This window comes from Adiantum capillus-veneris, chromosome 29 (assembly GCF_014529385.1).
Source record: "Adiantum capillus-veneris isolate H3 chromosome 29, ASM1452938v2, whole genome shotgun sequence".
Taxonomy (NCBI): domain Eukaryota; kingdom Viridiplantae; phylum Streptophyta; class Polypodiopsida; order Polypodiales; family Pteridaceae; genus Adiantum; species Adiantum capillus-veneris.
In genome coordinates, this window is record NC_140959.1 from 95426607 (window position 1) to 95438358 (window position 11752).

General features: G+C 44.9%; 1 protein-coding gene across 2 annotated transcripts in view; it reads right to left on the bottom strand.

Annotated features, from left to right (window-relative positions):
- Positions 1–10892, bottom strand: part of LOC147419624 (calcium-dependent mitochondrial ATP-magnesium/phosphate carrier protein 3-like) — a 33889-nt gene extending 22997 nt beyond the window's left edge. The window contains exon 1 of one of the 2 annotated variants that reach the window (XM_086505221.1): positions 10053–10891. In XM_086505221.1, the coding sequence (XP_086361347.1) occupies positions 10053–10488 (436 nt within the window). In that variant the 5' untranslated portion in view covers positions 10489–10891. Of the gene's footprint in view, positions 1–10052 lie in introns of both variants that reach the window. The other variant, XM_086505222.1, reaches the window with a different exon arrangement.
- Positions 10893–11752: the final 860 nt, after the last annotated feature.

Consider the following 11752-nt stretch of genomic DNA (forward strand, 5'->3'; position numbering starts at 1 on the left):
AGGATCCTGATGGATTCTGATGGGAATGCTTATAATCATGCTGTGTGCAATCAGAGGATATGCATCTACACTAAGTGACTGGGCATGCACGGTCTGCGAACAGACTCACAAAAGTGCCAGATTACCTCTAAATCTAGACTAACTGGACTGACTGAACCCTTGTCGTGTTGTAGCTTGTCCACTGACACATAGGGTTGGATGTGGCACGTGACATCCCCTCCTTTTCAAGGTGAGGTACTGGTACCGAACTGTATGGCGTCAAGGGAGATCGCCAACAGAGTCTGGAATTCTGGAAGGGACTCTTCGCCGGCCCACTCGGATGAGTGGGTCGTGCGGTACTTGAACTTCATAAAGGTCTGCAAGGTCTTCTTCTTTGGGCCGCGCCGAAAGCGACACAAAATCTTCTGGGACTCCTTCAATGCTTCAACTTCGTTGAGAGTCGTGCTTCTTTCTTCTTCAAGAATCTCCATGGCTGAAAATTCATGAAACCACTTCCAACACAAAATCATGAACATACCTATTCCATGTAAAGTGAGTGGAAAAAATCTTGTCTTCCTCAAAGACTATTCATGCAATGTGGATGAACAAAGAGACGGAGTGCCAAACCATTCACAACACACACGCAAACAATGAGATCGAATCTTTCTTTTTTTATCTAAAGCAATCAACTGTGGCAATTCACAACGGAAATGCCCATGCTTAGTGCTAATACTTTCATGTGCTCTTTCTACAAATGTGTCATGCCAAGTAAGAGACATGGAATGTGACTTCCGTGAATGTATACTTTTCAGCTTTTCATGAATAATCCGCATACATCTGTGCTCATTCATGAGTGAAACGTGCTCAACGTACAATATGTCATGCCTAGGAAAAGGGATCACATAAAGACGCTGACGAAAATACAGGAAACGATCACGAATGAAACACTCGAACAATGCGTGCTGATGAATCATTCGAACACACACTACTTCCTGTAAGGGTTCTTTGGACCTAGGCTCGAGAGCCAAGATCGGTTCTTCCTGTTTGATCGAATTTGCAATGAGGTTAGCTTCACTAGAGAAAGTATCAACTAACACATCATCCTTGTGAACAATCACGTCATCTTCATGCAAATCATCATGCTTGTGAGAAATCACATCTTGATCATGCAAATCATCATGCTCATCATTATCATCCAAATCATCATGCTTATCATTATCATTCAAATCATCATGGTTCTCATAATCATGCAAATCCTGTGTGTCATGCTTGGGAGAAGAAGAGACTGAGAGAGTCTCCTTTTCTCAAATCTCTTGCATCTGGGCCTGAACTTGAGAAAAGAGTCGCAACAACTCTTGCATGTGTCGCGCTTGTTCATGCTCACGCTCTATGGCTGCCTTTCTTTCTGCTTTTCTTTCTGCGTGTCTGCGATCCACTTCTGCTTTTCTTTCTTTGCATTCACGATCAAATTCTGCCATTCTTTCTGCTTGTCTTGCTTCGCGTTCTAACTTCCTTTCCATAAACATCTGCTCCAACTCCTCCATAGAAGTTAGTGCAATCCTTGGCGTAGATGGGGAAGGGGGAGGGTCAGAAAAACCTCCTGGTGGGGAAAATTCTTTTTCGCCTCTCATGCTCATCACCTCTAAGCGAAGTATCCATTCCGCTTCGAGTGATGACCATTCTGAAGTCGTGGGTTCTTGTGGTCTTGGGTTCTTAAGTTCACGAGGAACTTGGGTTCTTGGGGGTCTTGGGTTCTTGGGTTCTTGAGGGTCTTGAGGTTCTTGAGGGTCTTCTTTTGCTTGCAATCTGTGTTCGAGAAAATCTTCTCTTCACCCGAGTTCTGCTCTTTTACGCGGGTGACCCCTTGGCGGCCTTGCGCTCACACCAAGGTTGCTTTTTCCCACCTCACGTCGATTGACCTGCCGCTAAGTGCACGGTCCGCTCTCAATGAGTGAAAAGAGGCACAAGGGGAGGCTAAACAAGCCCTTCTTTCTTGGGTTTCCTGTCACTCTTCAAAAACACGACTAGAAATCAACACGCCCAATCGAACTTGGGTTCGTGCGACCTCAACAAGCAAAAATAAATTATGTGGTTCTTGTGGTTCTTTCCTTGAGTGATACAGAACACTGCCAAAGCTCTGATACCAATGTAAGGTGCAGCGGAATGAATGTTTAAACTTTACTCAAGATGAGTGCTCCGAACTGTGCTCAAGGTTCCGTTTACTTACGGAAGGGAGAGCCTTCCGTTCCTTTAGTGAGAGAGTCCAATGGACACTGTGAATGGAAGTGTATGAGACTGAGAGATAGAGAGAGAAGAGAATACGACACCAAAGACGTTGTAAAACCCTCCTCCGAAGGCCCCACTCTCGTCGGCGAGAGTGGTCTACTATTGATTGCACAAACTGGTACAAAGTGGATGCATGTAACTGATGCAAGTCTAGGCTAGGTCGAAGTCGACGATGGGGATGGCGAGATCGATCTAAGGGCTGAAAACTGTTGTCCTTGTACTACTGTCCAAAAACGCTAATGGGCTGAAATCTGCTGCAAATCAAAACGCTGATTTTGGGGCTGATTTTTGCTGCTGAAAACGCTGTTTTGGGGGCTGTCGAACTGCTGATTTTCTGCTGCAATGCTATGCTGAAAACGCTAGGAAAAACTGGGGCAATGATGGGGTTCTGGAAAACGCTATGGCTGTGGGTCTGCTTGCGGTGCAGACTTGCTGAAAAACGCCAAGCAATTTGAGTTATGGCGAAGCTGAAGGAAAACACTAGGGAGCTTTGCTTGGAGGGTAAGCGCCACCAAGGGTTCTTGCATGAGAAGTTGCCTGTTGAGCGATGGAGCTCCTGCTGCCTCTTCTGCCAAATAGTGCTAGTCTAGGTTTGCTTATATACAAACTTACTCAATTTGCCCTACCTACTTTCCAACAAAAGTCACTTAAAAATAATAAGTGAAAAATGTCAAAAATAGGTAAAATAGGCTAAATGCACTGGAAAATTCCCCTAAAGGATTCTGATGGATTCGATGGGAATGCTTATGATCATGCTGTGTGCAACCAGAGGATATGCATCTACACTACGTGACTGGGCATGCACAGTCTGCAAACAGACTCACAAAAGTGCCAGATCACTGCTAAATCTAGACTGACTGGACTAACTGAACCATTGTCGTGCTGCAGCTTGTCCACGGACACATAGGGTTGGATGTGTCACGTGACAGTTGTAGTGCTTTTGCATCCAAAGCTCTTTGTGTTAAGTCCCATGTCATGGCACTATTATTAACCATGGCTATTGCCAAACCGAAAATTGATCATATTTGCAACTTGATAAGTGCCTTTGTCAAAGTCTTTTATAACTTGGAGCTTTGACCAATAAAAGATTGAATTTTTATCTGCTTCAAGTGAAATTATTGGTAAATTGACTTGAGTTTTCTGTTGAGTGATGACCATTGGTTGGAAATCTGTAAGGTATTCCATTGGTTTGTCTGGAACAGTAAAATCCTCCTGAAGGGATGTCGTAGATTGAGACAGAGTAGTGTTTTGAGGTATATCCATCTGTAAAGGTTTATCAATAGAACAAGTTGTGTCCAAAGATTCAATTGCAACGACTGAAGTCGTGCTGCAAGATTCTGTGTCTGTTTTATCCTTTGTATCCTTGAAGGTAAGAACTGGTATCTTCAAGTTTGAAAAATTACCATTCACCACTGCATTGGGTATGTGTCCAGAGATAGACTTTGTTTTGCAAGGGCGGTGACGAAGTGAATTTTTTTGCCTGGATCACGGCCAAAGAAGGGGTTATGTGCTTGTCCGTTGTCACACAAGAACCGGAATCTTTTGAATCTTTAGCTTTCTCAGTGGGTATTAAGGCTTCCAATTGACAAGGGGGAGGTTGAGGAAGTTGCTGCCTCTTAGACCTCTGAAGGATCCTCTTGCACAAGGAAAGGATTAATAAATCTTCGACTTTACCACCATCAGATAAGAAAGACTTAAATGTAGGGCATGGCTCGCGAGGGGGAACTTGTCCAACGTCGCGACATTCACGACTGAGTACTCAACTAGGGTCGGATATATGTGACACTAAGTAAGCCCATCTTGACATTGTTGATGATCCTTTGGAAGCTTCATATTGCTGCTTCCGTTGCTGACGATTCCAACAAGAAGTTAGTCGCTTAGAACTGCAACTTTTCCAAAAATATTCATGTTGAGACTTTTGTTGCTCGCAGGAAGGTACTTTGTGTCCAGTTGTCTCTGAGAAACCATGCTTTGGGTGAGAAAATTTCGGTTCCGAAGGCTTATGTTTGAGTGGTTCTTTCTGGTCGACCGCTAAAGCGTCGGAAGAAGATGGGGGATAAACAGCATTAGTCGTCCGAAAAGCAGTAGGACGACTCCGAGAAGTGTTTTGCATCTGCATCTGCTCGAAGCGAGTGTGAATTGATGCGAGGCTCTTGGAAAGTGCTGCTATCTGCACTTTGAGAACTGCTATCGGGTCCTGCGACATAATATGGTCGTTGCCATTTGTGATCTGGCCATGTGATTGCTCAACGGGAGTAACTGAAACTGTGTGGCGTGACGATATCACATACCCACAATACTCCTGCTAGATGGGGTCTGCATCTGGTGCTGGTAATGGATCTTGAAGAGGTTAAGGAGCAAGAGCAGGACCAGAGTCTATCTCTAGCAAGATCTCCTCAGGAAGATCGTCCATTGCACATACACTGCACTTGTACAGAGAGAATCTCGCGAGCATGTGAGTGCGAACAAGAGGGCTTGCTGGCTGAATATGGTTATTGGAGCCATTGTGAGAGGCTGCACTACAGATGCATCAGCACGAGCATGTTCGTACGATGCCAAAAAGGGGTGAACACAAGGTAAGTTTGTGTGTTGCAATAGACGAAGGGCACTCCAGTGCATGGGCAACAGCCAATAGTAGCCATCGGGTATAGGTCAATGTAGTGGCTACGCAAGCGTTTCATGATACAGCGTTGGGTTTTGGTTTTTTTTTTTTAATTCAACCTTTGTTGTCCACACTGCAGCGAGTTGGCTGGCCAATTTTTTTAAAACTTTAATAAGGTACTCTACAAAGCAAACTGAGGCTGGCTACCAACGTAAAAGTTTCCCAGCGCAAGAATTGAAACGCTGAAATGCTGCCACTCTAGAATGAAGCGTTGCACGCTATGGAGGAGCCAGGAGGGTGTGTTCTTTGGGGAAAACTGTACCAGTGAAGAGGTGCGAGGTGCAACCAGCCGCAAGAGGTGGTGTCCGCTCACATCAAGGGGCATGGACCCGGGACAAAGAGACACATCCCGCCGAAAAGGTGCGCGAATTGATCTCCAGCACTTAATCCCGCACACTGTGGGTACGCCATGCCACCCGATATCTGTATAATTTATGTGTGTTAGGTGCAGCGGAATGAATGAACTTTGCTCAAGATGAGTGCTCCGAACTGTGCTCAAGGTTCCTTTTTGTTCTTATGGAAGGTAGAGCCTTCCGTTCTTAATGAGAGAGTGCTATGATCACAAACAAAGTGAATGGACACTGTGTGTGCAAGTGTATGAGACTGAGAGATAGAGAGAGAAGAGAATACGACACCAGAGACGTTGTAAAACCCTCCTCCGAAGGCCCCACTCTCTATGGCGAGAGCGGTCTACTATTGATTGCACAAATCTCTACAATGCTTGGACTTGCCGACGATGTCGACAACGATGAGGACGACGACGAGACGGGCTGAAATCTGGAAACGCTAATGGCTGAAATCTGCAAATCTTCTATCTGCTTAATTCTGACTCTATGTCAGTGACGATGTCGATGGCGACGATGCGACGACGACGCGCCGAAAATGCAGATGCACAAATTTGCGTTTTCCGGGCTGAAACTGTAAACCTTGCGGAAACTGACCGTGCGGCGAGGAACTGCTGCGGGAAGGTGAGATCTGCGAGGTTCGGGACTTGATCTGCGGTGTCTAAGGGTTGAAAACTGAAAACGTTGAGGTTTCTTGAGGTTCCGTCGCGGAGAATCTGCAAAACGCCGGGGCTGATCTGTAAACCAAAAGCGCTAGGGCTGAAAATCTGCTCTGCTGCAGCTGGTTGTCCTGCAAATGCAAAACGCTAGGCTAATCTGATGTTCTGCTGTCGTCGAAATCTGCAAATGCAAAAACACTGGCTGATCTGGTCCAAAAACCCTAGGTGGTTGCTGTGGAGCAAAAACGCTAGGCCTCTAGGGTTCTGCTGAGAAGTTGCCTATTGAGCAAGGTGCTCCTACTGCCTCTTCTGCCAATTAGTGCTAGTCTAGGTTTACTTATATACAAACTTACTCAATTTGCTCTACCTACTTTCCAACAAAAGTCACTTAAAAATATTAAGTGAAAAATGTCAAAAATAGGGAAAATAGGCTAAATGCACTGGAAAATTCCCCTGAAGGATTCTGATGGGAATGCTTATGACCATGCTGTGTGCAACCAGAGGATATGCATCTACACTAAGTGACTCGGCATGCACGGTCTACAAATAAACTCACAAAAGTGCCAGATCACTTCTAATCTAGACTAATTGGACTGACGGAACCCTTGTTATCGGAGTAGCTTGTCCACGGACACATAGAGTTCGATGTGTCACGTGACAATGTGTTACAGATAGGGAAAAAATAGAATTACCTCATCGGACAGCTAGTCCTCCTTGTGTACCACCGAACGTCGGCTTCCATGCAACTCTAGTTAGAGTGTAGCAGCGAGGGTGAGAGGCTCACAACCGTCGGGTCTGGGGAAAAAATTTGCTCTGATACCACTATAAGGATTCTAGGTACTAATCCTTAATTAAGTACTTAAACTCATGATTAAGACTTAAGAAACTTGAATTGAACTCAGAGACAAGACTCAGAAGACTCTGTATTTGAATGATTGATGATTGCTTGAAACTGAGTACAATAGGCTCCTTATTTAGGAGACGAAGAGACACAAATGAAAAGACACGTCTCCTGGTGAAGAGACATGACTTTAGACGTAAAGACATCCTTTCGGCGAAGAGCTGCAACCATTTGGCGAAGAGTCACACCCATTGTTGCTAATTGGACTATTTTCTTATTTTTAATGATTAATTTCTTTTTTAGGATATTTTATTATGTGCACTAAGAACTGTTAAAAGATTGAAGCTACAAGAACTGCCATCAGCAACGGACAACTCTAATGTGTCATTTGATGGGTGACAGTAAACATCGCGAAGGAGTTTCCGTAAGTTCGGTGGAAAGGACCGGGTTACGAGTGCCCCTGATGCGTCACATGATGGGTGACGGGTGCATCAGTAAGGGGGCATCCCGTAGGCTAAGGAGGAAATCCGAACTGAGTAAGAAAATACGCGTAAGAACGCAAGCACAAGAATAAAGATGGGTTCAATGAAGCTTTTTACGAAAAGCAGGAACAATCGCGGGAAGGCAGACGCTTTCCCGCGAGGAATCTATGTTTGCATTGCATTCGTGCATGTGGTTGCATCCAGGGACGCCTGGGAAGTGTTGTTAGATGCATTGGTTTTAACTTATAAGGTTTTATTGAGTTTTTGGGCAGGTAGATACCAATTTTAAAATATGCCGGCCGCCCACTTAATAAGTGGGCAGCCACTTAAAAGATAAAGCAACAAAACCAGCCAGCGAATTCTCTCTCCCTATTTCGGGTAGAACAGCGCCCAAAAAAAAAAAAAAACGGCTGCGATCTCTACGCGAGCAGTTATTCGTGCCGTGGCCAGGGAGCTATAAAAAGCACCACATGCCCTCACTCACGGGAGGTACCAACATCAGCAAGAGAAGACACTACTGCAAGAGATCGCGAGACTACGAAGCACGGAAGTCGCTTTTCCCGCGCAAGAGCGACAGGTATCTATTGTGGATTCACCATACGAATTGTTGTCGCGTGTTTGTGTGGTTTGTTTTGCAGGAATATCCCGTCTTACAGGAAGGCCCTTCACAGGAAGTACGGCTTCACGCCTAAGTCCCTTACGGGAAGGAACCGCCTTGTGCCCAAGCCCTTTATGGGAAAGCACGACCTTCGGGTCTAAGATTACAGAACGGAGGGGTTTCCTCGGGTTCTCGTGCTTGTATACGAATTCTCCCTGAATAAAAGAATACTCTTAACGGGGGGGGGGGACCAGCCCATCTTCTGGTCCCCAATACTGTGTCGATCTTCTCCCTTCTCTCACATTTGCAAAGTATTTTAATTTTCAGATTTTCAAGTGCTCGTGTACGCTCCCGTTTTGTGACACCCATAGAGCGAAGGGGTGTGACCAGTCGTCGAAGAAGTGTAGCTTTTGGTGAAGAGGCATGTCTTTTGGGCGAAGGGGTGTGACCATCCAAGCGTAGGGGTCCTCCTTGGCATGGCACTTCGCGTATCTGCAACTAGGAGTAGATGTAATACTGCAACATAGTCACAATCATGACAGCCTTCCAGCTAGCAGGAGACAAAGAGCACCACGCTACCGGATACCCAAGGTCTACCATAGAGAGCTGACATACATCAGAACCCGACACCAAAAGGAGAAGAAAGGCTGATCCCAGCATATTCTTCAAGGAGCTCATCACCCCTTCATTGTCATACACCATTTTACACCTTGATTGTGGTGCCATATGGAGTTAGCTAGAATATGCACATCATGCTTATATACCTGATGCGTATAGCTTGCATTCTAAGCCCCTAGCCATAGAGCTCCATCCTCCTCTACATTGCAGTACATTAACCTCTCCCAGTCGTATAGTCCAGTTGGTACCCCTTCCACTTCTAGTTTTAACTTCACTTCTAGTTTTTCTTTATGCTGCTCTTTATTCCTACCTACTTAAAAGGATGGTACTAGTGGTCTATCATAAGGTACACATTGCCTCTAATAGGTGCATAAGATGGCATTTCGATTGTTTCGATTTCTCAATGATGGCCTCTTAATACATCAGCAACTTTTCATGAAAGTATGGACAAGATTCTCCACAATGACACCAGTAGAATATGCACATCATGCTTATATACCTGATGCATATAGCCTGCATTCTAAGCCCCTAGCCATAGAGCTCCATCCTCCTCTACATTGCAGTACATTAACCTCTCCCAGTCGTATAGTCCAGTTGGTACCCCTTCCACTTCTAGTTTTAACTTCACTTCTAGTTTTTCTTTATGCTGCTCTTTATTCCTACCTACTTAAAAGGATGGTACTAGTGGTCTATCATAAGGTACACATTGCCTCTAATAGGTGCATAAGATGGCATTTCGATTGTTTCGATTTCTCAAAGCGCCTAAAGCGCCTGATGGCCTCTTAATACATCAGCAACTTTTCATGAAAGTATGGACAAGATTCTCCACAATGACACCAGTGAGATCAAAAACACTGGTACATTTCTAGATCAATGTCAATCTGAAGAAAGTGAGTGAGCGCAAAAGGACAAGTTTTTTGCTATTAAAGTGCCAGGTCCTATTCTTGACAGTGAACAGGAAGATTGTACAATGTAGTACAAGGAAGCACAATGAGGATTCTTATGGTAGCCTTTGGGGAGGGCCTTGCTCAACCATGGTCAAGTGCAGTAGGAGTTGAGAAACAGCCTTGCTGCTTGGGACGTTTGAAATCTTCACTCTACACAAGCTATAGAAGGTTGGAGGGACACCTCAACAAAGTTCAAGACTACAAGGTGCCACAAGTTGCAAGAGAGGAAGGCTTTCCTACGGCCGTGGAACTGAGACTTGGTACTGAAATTGTTGTTGCATTGGTGCCAGTTCCACATAACAATTGAAGGACAACAGTTGGGATGCATTCTACCCACAACGGCCAACTATACACATTATTAGCAAAGCACTGAGCTGGTACAACCAAGCTCCTTCACACATCCAACCCTTGAAATTGCATACTGGGCAGCAAGTATATGCAAACTGTATCATTTGTGGTCCACTTCAAATAGAGACTTGCAATTGTCGGGCCTTTTTTCTGAACTGATGGGAGGATTTTTAAGAATTGAAGTTTGTTTTTTATAGGAACAAAAACAGTAATGAGCAACAACTATCAACACTTTTGCAGCAGAACCCTGGTCTATTGTTGGGGAAAACAATAGGTTAAAGATAATACCTGCTCGCTGCAGAGCGGCCTGCAATTCCTCGGGCACAACTGACCCACTATGTGCTACATTCACCTCTTTGAATATAGTGTAAAGCTCAAGCTCCTTGTCATCCATGTATTCACAGAACTCTTTAAAATCCACTCGCCCATCATGATTGGCATCACACACATTCAACAAATCCTTTGCATACTTGTATTGGCTGGGAATTCCAAGCGATTTGAATCCTTTTTCAATATCAAAATGATCTATATAGCCTTTGTAGGCAGTGTCAAAAAAATTGAAGAGTTTCTGTATACGACGAACTCTTTCCTCTTCAGTTTCATCCAGTGCACGCAACACATGGGGCAAAGCTACAGAGCTACATGTTGCATTGGTACTGCTGACTACATCCTTCTCCGAACCTGCTAATGAACAAGCATCACTGCCATGGTCTTCTTTGCCCATTCCTTGTTTACACACCACAAAGATCTCTCCTGACAACTACAAGAGATACATTTACAATCCACTCGGAACAGCAGTGTCTCCGTCTCCTGCTATGTCAAATCAACGCCATGCTGTTTTTGTGATAAACCTAAGGGCCGCAGATGAATGAACGTCTGATGTTGGTCGCCTGGTTGTACATAAAGCTGCAGAGAACGTCTCTGTCCCTGCTCGTACGGAGCTTCCTGTGCGCGTCTCAGGAGTCAGCACTAACTTGAAAGTAACACATGGGGGTGGGGGGGCCTCAGCACTAAAGGGCACGGGAGCAAAGAGATGGGATCTACGGCTGAGGGTGCGCGCACAAATCTCCTTGCTGCTCGCACGATTCGAACCCAAGTGGGCGCTGGGCAAGACGCATGGCTTATCCAACCCCCCATGTGCATATGTTGACCATGGTGGGCAACAAACGCATGATAAATCAATGTGGACAGGTATGCCCATGTCCAAGTTTACTTTTCGACGTCCTAGTTTACTTCTGGTGCATCCTACGGCCTTGCGCGCCTCTACTTTTGTGCCCGAGCTTCTCAGCCGTAGATCCCACCTCTGGGGCTTCATTTAATGCCCCGTGCCCTTTAGTGCTTGGGCGGGGGGGGGGGGGGGGGGGGGGGGGGGGGGGGCGGTTGGGGGCGGGATCGAGTCCACGCACAAGCAGCTGTCGATGTCTAAACCCCTTAACCCAGGTTGGCTTACGCTGCGTGAGCCAAAGAAGCGTAGAGAGGATGTGGCAAAGCTATATTGGCTCGAAAAACTAGTCTTGCTTGGTGGGTTATATAACAACTATAGAATATAACAAGACATATGCAAATTGACATTTAGCATCTAGCACTAAAGGAAACAAGATTGTGACTAACTCGGCAACGGCCTCACTGCCTGGAAGGAAAATACATTTAGAAAATGTTATTATATTTTTGGTTAGAAACAAAGTTAAGTGGCATCAATTAATAGAGATTATAGGGGTGATTTTTAAGAGAGTTAATTGAGTTTTAAAGAGAAGCACACACATTTTAAAATTGTTATTGTGTTCATGGGAGGATACAAAGTTAAGTGCATCAATGAATTGCAACAAGAAATGAGGTGCTTTACTGACCTTCAATGTTGTACTTGTGCTTTTTTATTGTCCAATCTATAGGCCGATATTTGAGTCAAGATACAAAAAAGCAATGTGAATAGTTAAACATATCGTCTTATAATGAAACCTCACAGACTAATAGTGCAAAATATACAGTGC